The 20,809-nt window shown below is 44.3% G+C and overlaps 3 protein-coding genes across 4 annotated transcripts in view; 1 reads left to right on the top strand and 2 right to left on the bottom strand.

Annotated features, from left to right (window-relative positions):
- Nucleotides 1–16,693, bottom strand: part of VMP1 (vacuole membrane protein 1) — a 59,136-nt gene extending 42,443 nt beyond the window's left edge. The window contains exons 1-6 of the mRNA XM_082294858.1: nucleotides 16,622–16,693; nucleotides 13,451–13,581; nucleotides 9,200–9,301; nucleotides 6,802–6,937; nucleotides 4,423–4,513; nucleotides 3,396–3,506 (exon numbers count right to left, since the gene is read on the bottom strand). Coding sequence (XP_082150984.1) covers nucleotides 3,396–3,506; nucleotides 4,423–4,513; nucleotides 6,802–6,937; nucleotides 9,200–9,275 — 414 coding nt within the window. The 5' untranslated portion in view covers nucleotides 9,276–9,301; nucleotides 13,451–13,581; nucleotides 16,622–16,693. The remainder of the gene's footprint in view (nucleotides 1–3,395; nucleotides 3,507–4,422; nucleotides 4,514–6,801; nucleotides 6,938–9,199; nucleotides 9,302–13,450; nucleotides 13,582–16,621) is intronic.
- A 6-nt stretch (nucleotides 16,694–16,699) lies between these two features.
- Nucleotides 16,700–18,297, top strand: PTRH2 (peptidyl-tRNA hydrolase 2). The gene is made up of 3 exons (XM_082294857.1): nucleotides 16,700–16,764; nucleotides 17,014–17,132; nucleotides 17,650–18,297. The coding sequence occupies exon 3, from the start codon at nucleotides 17,671–17,673 to the stop codon at nucleotides 18,187–18,189; it is 519 nt and encodes a 172-aa protein (XP_082150983.1). The 5' UTR covers nucleotides 16,700–16,764; nucleotides 17,014–17,132; nucleotides 17,650–17,670; the 3' UTR covers nucleotides 18,190–18,297.
- Nucleotides 18,298–19,565: 1,268 nt separating this feature from the next.
- CLTC (clathrin heavy chain) overlaps nucleotides 19,566–20,809 on the bottom strand; it is a 29,918-nt gene continuing 28,674 nt past the window's right edge. For both annotated transcript variants that reach the window (XM_082294835.1, XM_082294836.1), the window contains one exon: nucleotides 19,566–20,593. In XM_082294835.1, the coding sequence (XP_082150961.1) occupies nucleotides 20,469–20,593 (125 nt within the window). In that variant the 3' untranslated portion in view covers nucleotides 19,566–20,468. The remainder of the gene's footprint in view (nucleotides 20,594–20,809) is intronic.

Here is a 20,809-nt window from a genome sequence, read left to right as displayed (position 1 = left end):
GAGATGTACAAACACAAGAAATTCCTCATGAGTTACCCTCAGCCATCCTCTGCTGGTAATGAGGTGATTCATGCTGTTCATATTTTAATCTACCACCAACAGAAAACATCTCAGGACCGAGGAAAAAGCCATGTGCTGCTAAAACCAGTATTTAGAGTCATTAATCATAATATTTTATTTCCTACAGAACCACATCATGATTACTATTTTTAAGGGTTGTTTTTAAAGAATTGTGAAAAACCTTTAATGGGCTGCAGGAAAATAAGCCAGCAGACTTGTTTTGAAAGTGTCAGAATGGAAAGGATTCTTGGAAGAGTGGTCTGCTTCCCTGTTCCTGCGATGAAGATCTGCTCTGTGCCAGCCCTTAGCTCAGTGCCAAGTGCAGCATGAGAATTGTTTCCCAAAAAGCCATGTCAGATTTTACATCTAGTGCTGGCAACAACTAAGGAAGCAGCATTAAACTAGGAACTGACACATCAGACAATGTTCAGGCCCTTTATAACACATAGAAAGCTCTCAAATCACAGGAACAGCAATAAAAAGCTGGGTGTCAAACTCACACACTCGACCTGTCCCTCTTACACCAAGGATTGGTGACCAAAAAAAATCCCAATCAGATGTGAACCAAAATGATCCTGAGGCAGTAACACCCCTCCCACACTAAGGCTGCTTTAAAACTGTCAATTCCACTTTTAGCAAACTGTTTCCAAGTACACTCTTCTCAGCTAACCCTGGGATCTCTCCTGGCACCGGAATGCAGCTCCAAAAAGCAGCTGGTGAGAGATGCTCTAAAAGATCCAGACAAATGACAGTTTTCAACACTGGAAAAACAGCTAAGCAGGCCAGGGAAAGCAAACATCAGAATTATTCATATACTGCAGCCATTGCATAACCACTTCCAGCGCTTGGGAATGGCCATATCCAGTAAATGGATAATCCAGTGTATTTAATTCAGATGCACCTGTGTGACAGCTGAAGGAGCCTGAGCAGGTGCCTACATGCCATCAATTCCTCCACGTGCCCTCAGTGGCACAGACAATGCTGCAAGTCCCAGCAGAGCTCAGCACCACATGGGTGGGCCCAAGGGCATTGTTCTCCCAGCATGTAATTGCATTCCCAACAATCTCCCTGTACATCCAGCTTTAAAATGAGCAATTAATTAAAAGCAATTTGAAAGCACTTACTGGGTCTATTCTCTATTGCCAGCAAATCCAGGCACTAAAGCAGGGGAGGATTTGTTTTGTAACTTCTCATTTCTTTGAGTCAATGGAAGAATAAGTTTTACCATAATGAAGAAATATAATTAAAGTATATGGAACATGAAAAGTAGATCAACGGTAATGCAGAAGTTAATATTGAGAGCCCCACTTAATGTGTCATATTTCTACTTTTAGAGGGAACTGCTGTAAAAATAACAAAGCAAAATAGTTACAACTCCTCCCTTTGAGAGCTGGAGCTTCTAATTGCATTGTTTCCAGATGGGTTAAACCCAGAACACTTCTCTGAAAGAGTTCACCCCTAAAAGCTGCAGCAGCAGCCTTATATTAGTACTCTGTGGTCCCTCTCACAGCAGCTCCAACTGAGCAGGTATCAGGCGCTGTTTTACTACAGTGATAACATATTCCATGCACACCTTGCTGATACAGCTGCAGTGATAAGAATATTAACAGTTCAGGTACTTAAAACGGAAACACGGTTTGCCAGGGCCAGGAACTGCTGTTTTTACACTCCTTCTGCCATCTAGTGGCAACAACCGCGTGGGTTCCACCGAGGTGTAAACCATGAGGTGCTCAGACAGGGCCCAGAAGGTGTTAATTGACCTCAGCAGACCGTGCTAAGAAATAAATCTTGCTCAGGAGAAAAAAAGGGAAGCAAATCTTGACTTCTCTTTCTTCCTACACTCACTGCCTTCACGAAATTCCCTCAGTGTAATAGGAACATGCTCATCTGCCTCATATATTTAAGGCAAACCAGCACTTCTTCTGCAGTATTTACATTTCAGATGTTGATGGTACATTTTTATTAATTTTACTCTATAACCACCTTCTAATCACTCACTGTAACCTATTCAGTCTGTTTCCCCCTCCTAACAAAGTTATGTGAAACCTTCCCACTTATGTTCCAAATAAATACCTTCCCTAACAATATTAAACTCAATTTCTTCTCTTGGATGACACATGCCTGTAATCTTTGGAAGATTGTTCACCTCTTGAACACCCATCGTAAGTTATACTGATAAATCAACTGAGAATTTATATTTTCTGTAAGTTACTTCAGTGTCAGCTCAGGTCATGGCCAAAGTACATCCACGAGGTTCACGTACCCCACAGTATCACCAAAGTGATGTATTACGGAATTTAAGTTTTCTACATTGAAGTAATTTAGAACTTTGATTTTTAAATATAGAGCAAAAGAAAAGTTAACTCATTCCACCTCCTTTAAGAAAAGAAGTGGTGCTGTCTTAGGAAGATTTCATGTGCCAAAATCATCTTGAAGTGGCCTGGAGTATGACAGTGCTCAATGCACAAACTTGGTTTTGTTTAGTAGGAATTCCTTCCACAATCTTTAGGACAGAAGCTCCACTAAGAGTAAATCTGATGCTACTCATCCCATGCCATTGCATCTCCCAGGCACTGCCCTGCTGGGGGGAAAGGCAGGAGTTTCTTGTAGTGTTTTCTGTGTTATTGTTAATGATTAAAGCAGCTCTGAAAGTAAACATCTGTAATTGTTCCAAATACAAGATGACATTTGTTGCACGAACTGGTTTCAATTATTTTGTGGCCATGAATCCTTTTCTTGAATCCAGGACAGTGGTTTCATAAACCAGGAACTAATCCAATGGCCAAAAGCAAAACACACCCAAACATCTCCCTGACTTTCATAGCTAAGTTGAGATAAACAACATCATGCAAATTTTCAGAAGATATTTTATCTTCATAGGAAAACATTTTCTTCCTATTATTTCCAAAGCAAAATTAATACAGACTGAACTTTAAACCAGCTGCCTACTTTTGTGGTTTCAGTTAGAAAAATGATCATTTTAAGCTACTAAAAAAATACTCTGAAAATTTTTAAATGGAAGCACTTGAGCTGCACACAGCAGAAAACGCTTCATTTAAATGAGGAGATTAGAGGATAGAGCTTGCAGATTTGGCTCATTGTTTCAAAGTGAGGATTAACCAACAGCAGGCCAATATCCACATCAATAAACACAGAGCTTACAAACTACAAAACAAGGTGATGCAGTGTAGAACACGAACAGCATCCACTAGAGCACCAGCTTTAGAAGTATTTGATGTTTAGAACTTGCAGAAAATTATTTATTCACATATTTTAAAATCTGCACCAATCAAAGTACTCAATTCAGAAAGGACATGGTGTGGAAATATCCTTACCAAGTAGAGCAGAAAGGTGTGGAGACCTGTTCCAAGCCCAACAGAGGAGAGAATGCCCAATCCTACCCAGTAGGCACACCAGAAGAACTTCTTCTCCATGTACCGCACATACTGAGCAAGGAAAGTCACAAAAAAGAAAAAAAATATAAATTATGATATCTCCAAGGGAGAAAATTAAGCTACAAGCCAGCACAGACATTTATCTGGATTATAACAACTGAAATAGAATCCTAGATACTTCTGTTTGCAATTTATTATAGTTACAGCACAGACACATAGAGAAAACAGTGCACTTTCAAAAGAAAAACCCCACATCTTGCAATCAGCAAGTTTCCAAGGAGATAGATGAAAATTCAGGTTCAACAGTAGGGGGTTGAAATCCAGAACAGGCCCACGAGAAGCAAGCCCCAGACAGTGTCTAGTAGAGCCCAGGCAGCTCAGAGAATTGTCTGAACAGCTTAAATAAAGGAATAAAATCAGCTGCACTCCCAGTGAGTCTGTTGGATGTTGTATCTTGGAGCAGTGAGAAGCAGATTTTTTACTTTTAAGAAAACATTAAAATGCTGGTTGTCTGCTGCACACAGACATCAAACCATTTTATCTCTGTATGTGCCTGTCCCAGCTGGGCAGGAGACCCTTCCACAGAAAAACAAGAATCATTTCTTGGGAACCACAAAGCTCTGCCACGACTCAGGGTAACATTTTCCCTCAAGAGCTCCCACCACTATGAAAAGCTTATTGACAGCAGCTGTGAAGGAGTGCTGCAGCACCCGAGGTGTGCTTTACTCAGGAACAGATGAGACACCTCCAGATCCAACAGAACAGATCAAATGACACGGCTCATCCCTCCCCACCTCTGAAACACAACTCATGCACAGCCAACAGAGCGGTCACGACTTGAGAAACAAACCCGGGAGTGAGCAGTTCAAAAGATACATTATAAATTCATGGAGATCCCAGCACAACTCATTCAATTCCCAGAACAGGGACAGGGAGTGTGAGGCAGCCAGGGAAGCAGAGGTGGTACCTGTTGATGTGCTCCTTCGATGTAGTACATGGCTGTGAGCAGTGCCAGTGCCAGCAACACACACACCAGGACACCTCGCCGACGCCACAATCTTAAAGACAAATGGCAAATTGGGGTTTTTCATCATTGAGTGTGCATTTCAAAGTAACTCAGTTACCCCTGGGGACTGGTGCTGCCTGGATGTACTCAGCAGGGACAATGGCAGCTGAAAAGTTTGTTCTAATAGAAGTGTTAACCTCCCAAGAAAATATCTGGGGAGCCTTTACTCTTTAGGGAGAAATCTCTGCTTTGCTGTCAGGCGAGATCAAAGTTCAGCCACGCATATTTAATTTTTTTTAACAAAGAAAAACAAAGTAACTGTCTGAAAACAAACACAAGTTGAAAACAATTCAGCTTCTGGAGCCAAGAGTCAGACCCAGGCCCTGAGCAGCAGCTGTGGCCAAGCACAGAGCAGAGCAGGCCCTGCACTGGCCCTGGGCAAGGACAAGCTGGGTGGAATTCAGAAATGCTGATTTCCAACTGTGCTGCTGGGCAGAACCACAGTGACAGTCACAGGAACACATCTTTACATTATTTTGTTTCCCCTCATCTATTAAAATGAATATCTTGTAACAGCTCCAAATTTGATAAATATATTTTAGGTAACTCTGAAGCATTAGGTGAGTAAAGGGAAAAAAGTGTTTTCCAAAGTAATTTGCTACCAAATAATTTTTGAGCATGTTTGGTTTTACGGTTCTTTTTTTCTGCTTGATGTGTATGTGGCCACACACAGTAGATTAGCAAATACACTTATTATTTTCCAGAAATAAAATGAATAAAGATAAATAAAAAACAAGTGCTAGCGTCACTTAAATTTCCCAGACTATAACAGCAAACTATGAATGTAACTTAGACAGAGAGAGATAGAAATGTGAGACATAATACAGGAAAACAGTCCCAAATATTTCATATTAAGCAAACTGAAAAAAACACTCAAAATATTTTAAAATTAAAGTTAGTGCTGCTTACATTAGTACAACTGAACCTTCAAGTGATTTTCATTCAAAACACAACTTATGCAATGGAACACAGGAGATCATTAAGAGTCAATCTGAGGTCTCAACTTAATAGCTTATAATAGTCAGGGTTATTTTTTGTAAAGATTCTGTCAGGGGAGTGCCAGACAACTGAATGTGCTGCTCAGCAGAGGAGGCAAGTGCTATCTGTAACAGAATTGCATGTCTAGGAAGCCAAATAAAATTTGAGGTCTTAAAATAAATCCTCAAATGTTATTTCTGCTTAGTTTAAATAAATGCTTGGAGATTTTCAGAAATTACAGATGTCAGACCCAATAAAACAGTTCTCAGAGACAATTCCTAATGGTAGTTGAAAGAATGTACATAATAAAATAAATAGGCTTGGGGGTTAGATTTTTTTGGGACGTGGTGTGTAAAAGGGAATTAAGACTACACTACATAAACCTTGTATTTTTCATACAAATAATTTCAAAAGAAAATGGAAAATAGAAGTTTCTCTCAGTAAATCTGAACTGCCAGCACCTCAAGCCTAGCCTGCACCAGGCTCAGCTCACCCTGCAGAGGAGCAGCCCAACAGCTGGAGTCACCCAAGGTGACATTAGATCCTGCCTCCTGACTGGGAAAAGCTTGGTGAACTCAATCCCAAGCACAACAGAGCCCAGTTACCAACACAAGCGCTGGATGGCTGCTATTCTTGGCATGTTTTGGCAGCCTAAACCCTCGGGCCTTGTGCCTTAAGAACTGGCTCTACATTTCAGCACTAGCAGGGAATGGCAGGACTGGTCCTAACAAATTCTCTCACTGGAATAAAAGCTGATTTTATCCAGTGTGAAAATAACACTCAGGGAAAGTGCTTTAATAAATCATTTCCTGCTGTAAAAGGGCCCACAGAGAAGCAAAGTCCTCTTTACAGCATCATAAACATCACTGCAAGCTCCACATAACCCTGATCTCTGCCCTGGCTGAGCTATTTGAAGATTACTCAGTGATACCAATACCTGCATTAGTAGGTCAGTGCTTAACACCGCAGTTGTAACTACAATATCCCCTGCCTTAAGGGTCGCTAAACACTGTCCCACTCCTTCAAATTGGAATATTCAACTCTTCAGAAAGGCAGTTTGCCATTTGCTCCCCCAAGCACCTTGCTGTATTTAGGTAATTTAGGCAGAAGGTCTGAGTGCACAGCTACAAGTGAGGGATGTTCCAGCAGCCACCTTTAAGGAACAAAAATAAACACGTTCTCTGAAAAAAACAGTTTTCAAGTTGTGAATCATCAGGGAAAGTGAGATGTCAGAATGACCTACTGAATCAGAGCATGGGTTTCCCCAGAACGCTTAGTAGAAGTTAAAGAAATGATCTTTACTTTATGGTCCATTCCTTCAAGTTTATTAGAGTTTCCAGGCAAAAATACTGCAAGGTAACAAGCGGTTTTTTCCACAGTACAATATTCAACCTCTCCTCTCGTTCCCTTCGCTTCCGCTCACTCAACATAGAGGAATCTGCAAATGAAAAGCAAAAGAAATATGTAACAGCACAGGCTAGCAGGTCAGGTTCTATCCCACTGAAATACACTGATTTCTTTTTTATTTGTTAGGAAGTTAACGTGAGCTCTCAGTCATCTTTTCTCCTGATCCCAAAGCATCTGCTTCCAGTGCCTCAGGATTCAGGTGATATCCCGGAAATGCAGTGGTTTGCTCCCCCCTGTAGCTGGCAGGCATTCAGGAAACCAGGGTGCCACAGGCCTGGCACCTCCAGCAGCCTTTCTGCAGGGCACTGCCCGGGGAGCTACAAGCAGCCACCACCCGAGGTCAAACGTGACTTTAGCAGCCACTGCAGGGACATTTCACTCCAAACTTCGGAGTTGGTTCTTTGGCAGGAGAGCTATTCCCAGCCTCCTGCGCTGGAGGCAGATGGAATTACACGTGCTCTTTATCCCCCTCAGCCACCGTGTAACTGGATAAGAGCACCTGCCCTCCCAGCCAGGAGCCTGTCCAGCTTCCCCCAAACTCCTCCTGTGGAAAGGAGCTGCTTTTGGAGCACAGCCCTGCCTGGGACTGAGCTCACACGCAGCCCAGGCCCTGCTCACTGCCAGGTAAGGACACAAAAAGGTTTTTCTTATCAAGGTGTTATTTTGTGCTCACAATCAGATGAACAAACTCTCAAACCCGAGCTGGTTTTTTTGGGGGAGAATGGCTTGTTCAAAGGTTGTCAAGCTAAGGAGCAGTGACAATTTTTAAACTTTTAAAGAAAAGGAATTCTGGAATAAGATTTTAAAAATAATACCAGTAAACAATGACAAAATACACTTGTATCCAAACAGACACCAAACTTGTTTAAACATCACTTACTACACAGTCACAACACATGTATGCTATTCTGCATTGTAATAATATTCATAAATTTTAGATTTTTAAAAAGTTGTTGCATTTAAAATATTAATCTCATCTGATCTCCAGCATATTGCAACCCAAGATGTATTATTTCAGTCTTACTCCAGTAATTGAAACATTTTGCCTTATCAGATGCTGATATTTACACAGGAATTGCAGATCTCATTAGTCACACAGCCCACTTAATTCTGTATTCCTTAGCTGTAAAGTCAGTTGCTTTAGATGAACTAACAGAAATCCTGCAATGGCAAATTCTGGAGAACATCCACATTCCCTCAGAGTTACAGAATGATTTAAGGCTTTAAGTAAAAGGCTTTAATTTGTTCCATACATACAAACATGCAGTTAATCTTTCTCGCTCAATATGTGTAATAAAAATGTTTCAACCTTGTTTTTATGACCTTGTTTTTAGTAAAAGGTCGTAAAAGACAATGGTGTAAGACTGCACACAACTTGAGAAATCACTTGATTACAAAACTTAATTAAATGTGGAACTGGCACATTCAAAACTGACAGGAAACAAACAAAGAGGATTATAATTTCCATACTTTACTACACAGCACAGATAATTCAGTGACACAAAAATCTTCATTAAGTGTTTTCAGGTTATTTTGCATGAGTTCTAAGCATTAACCTCAGGCTACTTCAGACATACCAGTAGGAAAAACAGAGCAGAGGCAGGAGGTGAAGTAGTTAAAACTGTTTTGTTGGTAATTTATCACTGAAACCAATAAATTAGAGTGACAGTGAATTTCAACAGAACAGCTAGAAATTGGGAGACTAATAACTGGATCTGTCCCAGTGTAAAACAGATTTTTATTACCAAGAACTAACTTTTCAGTGCCAAAGGGTGGGGTTGTACAGCCTGACTTCCATAGCCACACATTTGCCAACAGAGTTTAATTTTTTTAGGTTTTCTTTTTTTGTTGTTGTAGCCTCTATTGGTACCCAGGTCAGCTTTGTGGGGCTTAAATGTATGTGAACCACAGATCAAGAGGAAGAGAAAAGAGTGTAAGAGAATCGTGAATGGAAATACACAGCAAAAATCTATTCCATGGCTTTGAAATCCTAAATCCTCCAGGCTTCAGGTTTAGAGCTGACTGAGGTTTCTGAGATTGATTCAGGCATTGAGGCCCTTTGCATTATGTGGGAGTAAAGTCACAGAATCCCAGAATGGTTTGGGTTGGAAGGGGCCTTAAAGCCCATCTCATTCCACCCCCTGGCACTGGCACAGGTGCCACTCACTAGATCAGGTGGCCCCATCCAGCCTGGCCTCAACAGAAAAGCAACATCAATTCCTTTTCAATCTTGTGCTGGTCATTTTCCACCCCAAACAGGCCAGCTGAGAACACAAAGTGATTTTCCACCTACCTGTGAAGTTTCCATTGTGCTGCTCTTTGCTCATTCTTATGCGTCTCTGGTCACAGTCTGTGCCATTCTCTGCCATTTCATAGATCAGTCACGTGTGGGGATCTAAGAGCAGAAGAAACCCAAAAAGCACAAGGTGTGTTTCTGGTTAGGAGGACTCCATGGTCAAAGGATACAGGCAAACACCCAGCAGCTCTCCAAATCCAACTCACAGTCAGTCATCCTGCATTACACCATCAACCAGGAGAAAGTGATTCAATTCCCACAGTGACAAAGATTAAAACATTCCCACCTACATAATTCTAAATTTTTCACTCAAATGGCAAAACTCCCTCACTTCTAACAGCTGAACAAAAGCTCTTTTAAACAACCCCTTCCACGACCCAACCCACTGTTTGGGCTCCAGGAGGAGCAGAGCTTCATACAAACCTCACTTCCATCCTGAGATGGGTGCTTCAGGTTCACTCCTCATCCTGGCACTAAAGCTTTGCAGGTTGTTACTATGTCAAAAACCTCCCTGGCTGAAAGATTAGCCCTCAGTGTGGTAACCAAGATACAGAGCTGCATCTCCTGTTTTGCACAGTCTGGTATCTCTGAAGCACAAAAGGCAAACTCTTCAGAGGACAAGAGCTCTCTGATGGAAGCTTTGCTCACACTGTCCATACTCTGCTGGTTTAGCCTCTCTCTAGAGATATCAGCCCTAAAAAAAAAAAAACAAACCAAAAGAACAGAAGTGGTTTTCCTTATCCAGGAGAGTAAATAATGCAAGAACTGGGGGCCAGCATAAACCAGAATGTTGCAAGAGCTGCCTTTTTTTTTTTCCCCCTTAAAAAAAACCAACCTGAACAGCTGACAATTCTTATGCAATCAAACACAAAGAGAGTAACCAGTCAGACTCCTTGTTTTAAAAACCCTCTCTGGAATCTTAGAACAGTTTCTGGAGTTTTGTTTTGGAAAAGGGAGCCCCACAAAGCTAAAACATCTTATTTGCACTATATTTCTCCCTGTAAGCAAACCTGATTTACAGTTTTTGATACACTGCTTTTGTTGGAAAGAAAAGTGGTGTAGTATTAAAATGACAGGTTATATAAAACTGTCCAGTGGAGGAAATTAAAGTTCTACAGAAAAAATACTTCCCCATTGATTTATGTTAGGCTTAAGAGCCAAGCAGCAACTCAGGTTTGGTAAACAGGAGTGAGATCACCCCCTGGATTCAGACTGCAGCAATTTTGTCAAATTGTTAAATAAAATGTTCCAAGATTTCAGGTACTGTATTTGGCATTTCCAGGGTCTCACAAGTAAGTTTTAAAAAGGTGCTTTCTAAACAGGTACAAGCCTTGTGCATTACTTGCATTACAGATGAAACTGCTAGCTATAATCTGATTATTAAAGGTTTTAGTTAAAATCCAGTAGTGAGAAGCATTGAGGTCTAAGGAAGGAGTCCTTTCTCCAACACCTCCCTCTGACACAAAATGTGCAGAAATAGAAATCTGTCTGGTTAAACAAGGCAGCAGAAACTCGTCTCAAGCGTGTTACAGTTTTTATTCACTGCAACGTGAACCCCAGAATACCCAAACCACCTAAAAAATTTGCAAAAGCTGAAAAATGCCAAGGGCTCCAGAGTCAGCCAAGGACAAGAGCCCTGAGCTGCTGCAGTGGGAGCTCTACAGCATCACTCTGCAGTCACCTGCAACCCAGGGATTGCTCAAACCCCAGGGAAACGTGAACCTCTCCCTCTCCCCAGGTGAGTTTAGAGCAGCCTGACACTCGGGGAGCCACTGGAGCTACCCCAGTCCTCAGGTGAAGATAACTGGCCAGTTGCTATGGCAGTATCAGGATCAAATGTTCAGCCACCCCTCAAATCCATCAGGACAGCGAGTCCAGGTGGATGGTGGAGGGTTTTGTTTCTACTGACTGCACTTACTTATGCTTATTTTTATATACATTTAAATAAGTATCTATGAACATCTACAGTGTAAGTTGATATACACACATACACATGTATGCCACATGAATTTACACACACAGAGCTCAAATTGCAGAGGGCAATATTTAAATTACACACCCACACACGGCAAGCCTCATGTTCACAGAAAGCTGCTTAGGAAGCAAAAGCCATCCAGAGCTGTTGAGCACCCACAACCACACTAAAAAAAGTGGTCTGGTTTAGGGAACTTCAGTCACATTTTGTTGACTTAAATATAGCAAAGATTAGAAAAAAACGCCACAAATTTCAGTGGAAGCCACACGTTCCTCATTTTGAAGTCCATCTTTTTCAATGTGGGCAAATCTAGCCTTCAAAATTAAAGTCTTAACCGGTTTGGTCTCTGCTCTCAGCTTAATTACACTCCAAGGAAGTTCATTTATTGTAATGCCAACTGCTCTCCATGTTTGATGCTAAAGCCCAGGCTGTGCACAACACTGAATTCCAGTGCAATCCATAAAATTCCTGCATCGCTGGGGGGGGTCTCAGGTGTGTTGTTCCCTAGGCATGACAGCTTTTTTTTCAGGAGCTCAACTGCCAGAGCCACTTTTACCCTGCCTGCTTGGAAAGGCACTAATCCAGGATTAGCTTTGCATAACACCACCTCAAGTATACAAGTCAACATTTGCAGTAAAGCAGATGAATAATCCTCATCCATACTTCTGTAGGACAAATACTTGTCAAGAAGGTCTTAAAGTTCAGCCATTCTGAAGGAAAGCTCTAAAAATTCCTATTTAAAACCAGAGCTGGCTTGGAGAGTGGATACCTATCACATGGCAGGGCTGAACAGGCTGCAAACCCTTCCTGGCTCCAGAAAAGAACCTCCCTGGTTTGCCCAAGTCTAATTATACTTAAAGCATCTTAGCAAAGGGACTGGAGGATGCACATCCCCTCAGCTCAGCACCCTTGATCTGCTGTGCTGCTTGATGCCCATTAGAATCACTAGTCCTGCACTAATGCCTTCTCACAGGGATTAATTGGAGGGGGAGTCTGACCCCAAATGGAGTTATCCTTCATTAACTCACTCCATATCCTCAAGTCTAAACCGAATCCATGACAGCTCACCACAGGAAATTAAATTCCATCTGCTAAACAGAACTTCACTTCTGACAGATGCTGGGAAAGACACAGAGCCCATCTCTAAAAATAAATTTGCCTACTACATGGAGTAGTTATCAGCAAACATAAAAATAAACTATTTAAAAGAGCGAGGAAAACAACTATGGACAGTTTTTGTATCAGGGTGGCTTAGATCATTTGTTAGAGCTTGCTCACACAGGAACTGCTTTGTAGGGCTGAACAAAAAGCCCACAATACACCATTGTGCCTTAGTGCAACCCAAAACATGAAGTATAAAAAGACAATTATTGCTAGTCAAAAATGCAAATTAGTCAACAAAAAGGGTTTATGGTAACTGTGACTGGCACTTCACAGCATAAGTGAGACAAAGCAAAACAAGCTATCAGAGCATGAGAACACAACAAAATTGGGCACTGCAGTATCTGCTTTCTGTAATCAGAGAAAAGGACTAAAGTCTCTTCTCTGAAGCTCTGGGGAGGCTGTGGAAGCACCCAAGTGTTGGGTGCACTTCTGCAAAACAAAACAGTTTTGGACAAGGCAGTTGGGTGTTTGCACACTCACTTGGAGGAGCAGAATGTGGACTCATGTTCTGTACTAAGGATTTTTGGAGGACTCCTTTCCAGTGTGCTGGAACAACAAGGAAGCTGTTTTCATGATCTCACTGCTTTCCCAGACATTGTTTGAATCACTAATTCTTACCACTTCTTACTGAAAGAGCCCTGACTCTCATCTCTATCAGTTCCTGGTCACACAGCTCCCAGAACCAGGGCTAGAGCATGGAGCATTTTGTTGTTCCCCCCCACAGCCACCTCAGGAACACATCATTTCCAGTTATTCCTTGCATTTTAAGCCAAATGTTCCAATCCTGCTGCTTCTTTCTCCTCAACTTTTCTGATAATTATTCCTTCTTCTTTCTCTACACTCCTGTCCTTCCCTTACAATAAGGAGAACAAAGGATTAAAATCCAGCCTTTCCAGGTGGGTAAGGAATTGCACTAACCTAGACAGTGCTGCACATCTGTGAAGGTTTTTTTTTTCAGTCATGAAATGCTCTACAGAGAGAATAAGTTAACAATTTCCTGGCAAAGAAACAGCTTGGAGAGCACTTTCCCTCGAAAGCCAAAGACTGCCTGGCACAGGAACACACTCAGGTGAAGGATGGGATCAGTTTGGAAGTGAAACATTACATACCCCTTTCAGCTCCTCACAGTTATTCCCTCTCCACCACTTCTCCAGGATCTGAAGGCAGTGGAAGAGCCAACCACGTCCTCAGCTCTGCAGCACTCGAGCCCAAAGCGACTCCTCTTGCAAACCTGCTGCCCCTACAGAGCAAGAGAACACCGTTCATGTGACACTGAAGTGACACAGCCCCTCACTTGGAGGTTAATGACTTTCCTGAAGATGACAGAAAATAGAAAAAGTAACTGCTCGATTTTTTCCAGTCCTTCAGCACTCCTGGGAAGCATTCAATTAAAATAAATTAGGCCACATCTGAAAGATGTTCCAAATCTCCACAGATTTAGCTGTAATGGGTTATTTTGATATGAGTGCATTTATTCCCATACTAAAAATGTTTTCCCAACTAAAATAGTTTAATTCCTCAAAGGAGAAGTAATTCAGTTAAAGACCACAGGATTCCATTTTGTGGGTTATGCCTCTGTACACCAGACCTATTTTCCAATTCCTACCCGAATAAATCATCTTAGAATTTAGAGTTAAAATTCACATTTTTTTCCAAAAAGACTTTGGGATGCCTTTTAGGAAAGACCGTTGTAACATGAGCTTCAGGAATGCCATGAAATTTCTTTTGATTTGACAGAAAGTTCTGTCCCTACCATTAAAACCACATATATTAAACTGTTCTTTCTGGTGTGTTTTTTCTGGTGAAACATGCATTTTGATTACATCCAGAAGTAGAATCAAGTGCTAAAATAATTCAGTAGAGACGCTGTGCAATAAATAGATGAAAAGGTGAGACCCAGGGATAAGAGGATATGCAGAGGAGGCACAGCACAGATGAAAAGGGATGAACACGAGGACCTGACAAAGCCCAGAGTGGCTGAAAGCAGCTCCTTAGGTAACAAGTTCTGCTTTTCACAGGAACAGTCTCTAAGTGGAGCCAATTCAGATCTCACACTTGGCCATCCAGTGAGGACACACTGCCCAGACAAGGCTCACACAGGCCAATTCTGAGCCCTGGGAGAAAGAGAAATATTTTTTTAATAAGCTTGAACAACAACTGCCTGCCTCACTAATAGCATCTCCTGGGTTCCTCTGGGCCAAGCAGCACCAAAACCAGCAAGGTTTGGTGGTTTTGGTGCTGTCCCATGCCTGTGTTGGAAGCTGGTACAGGAGTACAAAAAGCTCAGTGTTGCAACAGCTTCGAGGTTGTGCCCTTCGTCCTCAGGGAATAGCAAAGTCCACCCAGCTCACACTTATTCACAAGGAACAGAAGTTAAAGTTCCAGCTGGCAGATAACAGTATGTCTCCCATCCCCATGCATCAGGAATTACAGGGGTTTTTCTGTTTTAAAGCCACAGCTTTTTAAGAAATAAGGAAATCTCCAAGCATGCACTAATGACATAGATCACCTTAAGGAGAGCTGTTCCTGAGATGTAGTCAGAGGCAGTTATGACATTCAGAAGAAATTCCAAGACAACAACTTAGGAAAAAAGCTTTAAGGTGGAAAGAGTGCAGTTGTTCCAGCCTACTCACCTTCCTCATTGTTACCACCCACTTGAAAGCTACTAAGTCTCCTACTACCCTTCCCCACAGCAATTACAAACACCCTTAATTTCAGCTGCTCAGCAAGACGTGAAACAAAGCTCAAACTAATAAAGAGAGCTCACCTCCCATTGCACAACTGGAAACTGGCTTTTGAAACCCTCATCTGAAAACAGGGGATGAAGCCATCGTTACAACTGTCACTTATCCAGTAAGGAATAAAGGAAAGTTTATTCCATGCTGCAGAAATAATGGATTGGAAGAAAGAGTACTGACATAACAAAGACTGTTTCATTACGAAAATTAATGCACTAAGAAGAGCTGATATATGTTATTATGAGGTGTTATGAAGCATGAGAACCCCCCATCAAACTGAGCTGAAACAATCTCCAAAAGAGCAGAATTCCTAACATCAAAACAGCACCAGAATCCACTGCCCAAACACAACACATGTGCTCCAAGGCATGAAAGAGTAACATCACACTTTCTCCACCTAAACCCACATTGTCACCATTAACTAAACCAGGATACACACTTGTTGGTAAGCTCATAGCAGAGAAAACAAGGAAAGGAGAAAACCCTGCAGAAATGTCATAGGTGCAGTTGAAAGGGGATAACCTGGATTCGTAACACTTCATAGATAAACAGCTGCTATCAAACACACTTACCACCCCTTCCCTCAGGTCACCTACATGACCTGCCAAGCATCTGAGAGGCAAAACTGGAATAAAACAAGAACCTTGCTGCTTTATCATCTCCTGTAAACACCAGATAACACTGGCTAGAGAAATAAAAGCCAGACGAGGTGCTTAACCCTAGTCAGCAGAAATGTTCCCGTGGATTTGGGCCTCACACCCACAAGCCCCAGGCAGTCCATGGGGATGCAGGGAGGACCCAGCCGGGAAAACACAGCCCATTTCTATTGGAAAAGCAGACAAAGGCCATCGGTATCTGACTCTCCGCAGGGAAAAGCACGGATTTCTCCCTGTGTCATCAGGCACCGTCCCTTGGGCCGGAGCAGGGCGAGTCTATCTCACCCTTCCCGGGGCTATGGAAGAGCAGAGCCGCTCTCCAGCAGGGTGAGATGGCAGCGGCACATTTCTCGCCCTGAAGCCCGGCGAGGACCAGCCTCTCCTCCCAACCTGCTCCTCCACAGCGTTCCCGGCCGCTCCCCGGCTGGCCACACGAGTCCCTCGGTTCGCACAGCACCGCCCGGCCCGGGGGTGCCGCCGGGGCTCCGGAGCCGCCCGGCCCGGGAGTCCCCCCTCGCCGCCGTCACCTCAGAGCCGGAGGAGCCGTGAGCAGCGCTGAGGGGCGCGATGGGCAGCGCTGAGGGGCGCGATGGGCAGCGCTGAGGGGCGCGATGAGCAGCGCTGAGGGGCGCGATGAGCAGCGCTGAGGGGCGCGATGGGCAGCGCTGAGGGGCCCGATGGGCAGCGCTGAGGGGCCCGATGGGCAGCGCTGAGGGGCCCGATGGGCAGCGCTGAGGGGCGCGATGGGCAGCGCTGAGGGGCGCGATGGGCAGCGCTGAGGGGCGCGATGGGCAGCGCTGAGGGGCGCTGCTGAAGGGTCCCGCTGAGGGGCCGGTGACGAGACCCTCGCCCGCCGGGAGAGCCCCAGGCCCAACCCCGCACTCACCGTACTCCACGCCGGCGGTTGCACTGGGCCCGGCACAACGCGGAACAGGGCCCGGCACAGCACGCCCCGTCCCGCCCCTAGGGCTCGTCACTTCCCGAGCGCCGCGGTTCCGTCACCTCCGGGCGGGCGCGGGGGAGCGGCAGGTAAGCGGTGAGGGGGGATGTTCCTTCGTGGCCCCCTTTTGGCCCCCCTGAAGGCCACGGGGTCCCGCACGGTTCCGTTCCCGCTCGGTCTTTGCCCTCCGTGTCCTCTCGGGCTCCAGCGCGGCCGGGCCTGGCGGGGCTGAGCTGCCGCAGCCCGCGGTGGAGCTGGAGGCGGCCCCGCTCCTCAGTTGAATTTGGGGTATTGGATTAAAACCTCCACCACTGCACCATTTCTCTCCCCATTTTTAGGTGTAATTTTGACATGAGGAAAGGCTGAGCGAATTGGGAGTGTTCAACCTGGAGAAGAGAAGCTGCGGGGTGACCTAATTGTGGCCTTCTAATACGCGAAGGGAACTTACAGAGGAAAGGTGGGGCACGACTATTTACAAAGGCCTGGGGTGACAAGACAAGAGGGAATGGATTCAAATTGACAGAGAGGAGGTTTAGATTGGATATTAGGAATTGTTCCCTGTGAGGGTGGGGAGGCCCTGGCACAGGTTGCCCAGAGAAGCTGTGGCTGCCCCTGCATCCCTGGGAGTGTCCAAGGCCAGGCTGGATGGGGTTTGGAGCAACCTAGCCTAGTGGAAGGCGTCCCTGCCCATTGGCAGAGGGTGGAACAGATGAAATTTAAGGTCCTTTCCAACCCAAACCATTCTGTGATTTTATAATAATTTGCCATTTTATCTTAGCTCTGCTTGCTGAGTCGAAGCCCATCACCGGTGAGGTGTTTGCAGTCAGAAAGCTGTGTCTGGGGAGCTGTTCCTTTGTGTTTCTAGCAAATGTTCTTTGTCCTCAAATAACCAAGTGCAAACCAGGCAAGAGCACACAAAATGCTCTCAGAAGCTGCAAAACCCTCAAGTAAATTCTGTCTTTCCCCCCGTTCAGAGCCACTCTCCAAAATCCACCATGATTTCTCTCTTTGAGCCCGAGTTGCTGAATGTCATCATTGGAGTTGTGTGCGGTGTGTGCCTGGGCTGGGGCATCCGGGGCAGACTCCGCAGGAAGCCTGGAGCTGGAATGCCAGAGACTCCCAACAGCCTGGGGGGTGAGGCCGACATCATGGGAGAGTCCGGGGAGCTCAAGCTGGTGCTGATCGTCCGCAACGACCTGAAAATGGGCAAGGGCAAAGTAGCAGCACAGTGCTCCCACGCTGCTGTCTCTGCCTACAAGCAGGTCCACAACAGGGATCCCGAGCTCCTGAAGCAGTGGGAATACTGTGGACAACCTAAAGTGGTCCTCAAAGCTCCGGATGAAGAGACTCTGGTGCAGCTCCTGGCTGAGGCGAAGCGCCTGGGGCTGACTGTGAGCTTGATACAGGATGCTGGGCGTACTCAGATAGCTCCAGGCTCCAGGACAGTCCTTGGGATCGGACCAGGACCAGCTGATGTCATAGATAAAGTTTCTGGTCACCTTAAACTCTTCTAAACCAGTACCAAAAAGACCTGGATGCGTTCGCGTATGTCAGTACTGGTGGGATAAAAATCCAAGTTGGGGGTTTTTTTCCAATGTTAATAAAATAAGCAAGTTTTATAAGATTTAAATTTGTAAATCATGAGTTTCTCTAGCTTGTGTTCCAAAGGGGGAAAGAAAATTCCAGGCTCAGGGCAGTTGAGGAAAGCAGAGCTGGCACAAGAAGGAACCCAGTAAATTTACAACTTGTGCAATTGGTTGAGGATTTTACACCGTGGTTGATAGAGTTTAAGAGTTTCCTCTTTCTGCCTATTCTTTGAAGTGAATACATTCTCTAATTGAGAAAGGCTCAGCCAGTGAAGTAGTTAAGAACTGGAGCTAGGGGTAACTGTAGCCAGCTTCCTGCCCAAACAACTGCTGCAACAACTTGTAACTGGTCCCAGGCTGACCAGTTCAACTGGATTTGCAGCCCAGACCAGTAAACAGTTGTGGGGAGCAGCTGTAAGCTGAGCTTCCCTCTGGAGGGGTCTGTGTAGCTCCTACACATGCAAAAATGTGCAGCTGAGCCAAGGTGTGGGGAGTTACCCTCATATAAACAACTGGGCATGCAGGGACAGACTTAAATCCTGGTTTTCTTGGGACCAAAAGGCCATCCTGGGTTTAAAGCACCTTGTTACAGAGTACAGAGCACCCCAGGGGTTCTAGTAAATTCTTTCCAGAGACTCAGTGCAGACTTGTGCTCTACTGCCGCGAACCACAGAGCCTGGGGCAGGTGAGCCCCTGCCAGACCCCCATTCCATGGAAGTGCTGCAGTGCCCAGCCCCAGGATCACAGGACACAACTGTGGAGCTCACAGGAGGAAAAGGGAAGGGGATTTGGCCTTAGAGCTGCATCCTGATGCCCAATGTGGCTGCTGGAGCTTCTACAGGTGTTGGAAATCTGGCCAGTGCTGTCAGGCTCATTACACTCAAATATGACAGTATTCATAGAGAACCATTTAAGTCAATTTTATTTGAAGCTAAATATGTTTAAGGCAATTTACATACCTAGAACATGATCTCAATTTAACTGGCACACCTTACTACAATCCTAATGTATCATCTGGTCAAATATGCTGGAGTTGGCCACAGTGCAGCCAACTGGTGAAAAGTGCTATTTTCTTCTCTCTGGCATAATCTCTCTCTAGAAAAAGCATTACATATTTTCCTGTATTGCCCCCTCAGTGCAAGACCCCACCACTGGTCCCCATTGCTGCTCTTCTGCCAGCCCCTCATCAGACCCCTGGCTGCACACACCTGCATTGTCCCCCACTACCAGCACTGGAATACTTGGTTTGAGTCCAAAGGTCCTTTTTTGAAGACAGTAAAGTGAAGCTACCACTATGCAGCATGTCCACAGTCCAGTAATTTATTTTTAAATTGCGTAATTTCAAATTGCACAAACAAAACTGAACAGCAATATGCTTGAATTCTCTCTTCTGTACACTCAAAACAGTGATCTAAAACACCACAATATCCAACATACACAAACCTCAGGGCAGGGTTAGTAAATACACAGATTGGAATCATGGTGCTCTGTTCCTGAATGGAATGTCCCACAAAAGCACAGGATACAGCACAACATAAGGTCATCTGTTACATATGGAGTGAGCAAAAAGACACTAGCATTTTCTATATGCATAACTGGAAAAACCTGCATAGGTTAAGGGAAAAAAAGAAACAAAACCAAAACTTTTACTCATTTTAAGTCAGGCAAGGTTGTCTGTACGCATTTTAAATTCTTTTAGAGCTATGCAATCCAACCCAGGGAGGATATGCTGATTAGTGTTGTCTCTTGTCAGCAGTTTTGCAAGGTCAAATACAAGTATCTTGGCTTTAGCTTTCTCCAAATATACAGTGAGACTTAAATGCATTTAGAATAGACAGTACATACCGTAAGCTGCTCACATACAATGAACTTAAGATTCAATATTAGAGTGTAACACTATAGAGTGCAAATCAGAATCTTCACAATAGACTTAATGGTAATAAGCAGTCCTGCAAAAGCCCACTTGAACAAAGTCGTTTAAACTATTCCCCTTTTGAAAGTAAAAGTCTAAATGACATGGAATGTGAAAAAGATTTAACAGAAGTGATTCAAATCGTTTGCGCTAGAAAAAACAGTCCTTCATGAAATAAAGGTTACAAGAACACGAGGCAGAACTCTTTGCTTTTCCCTGTTATGAGTTAAAGCGGGGAGGGACGGTGGAGTTTCAGTAAGAAAAGTTGCTGCTCCAGACTGACTTGTGCTGCATCTCACATGCTGTAGCCAAAGCCGGGCTGTGGCTGCCCGTACGGAGGGGCCGTGTAGCCGTAGCCAAAAGGTGCCTGCGGAGGAACTGCCACACTGGGTCCCGCTGTCAACATCAGCTGGGGCTGGCCTGCAACACACAAGGGGCATCTTACTCCTCCTGAACTCAGTCAGCAAAATGCCTGCAAATTTTCTGTAGATATTTGTAGGTTGAAGCAGGAAGTCCCCACCCTTCGGAGCCAGAATGGGTATTTCCCCACAAAACTCAGGGCACAGCACAGTAAAAACACTACAGTGTAAAGTATACGAAGAAACTCCTGCTAGAATAACCTGGATATAAAGCAAA

This window comes from Coloeus monedula (assembly GCF_965178545.1).
Source record: "Coloeus monedula genome assembly, chromosome: 20".
Classification (NCBI taxonomy): Eukaryota; Metazoa; Chordata; class Aves; order Passeriformes; family Corvidae; genus Coloeus; species Coloeus monedula.
The sequence above is the reverse complement of the archived record's forward strand: the minus strand, read 5'-3'. Positions and strand labels throughout refer to the sequence as shown.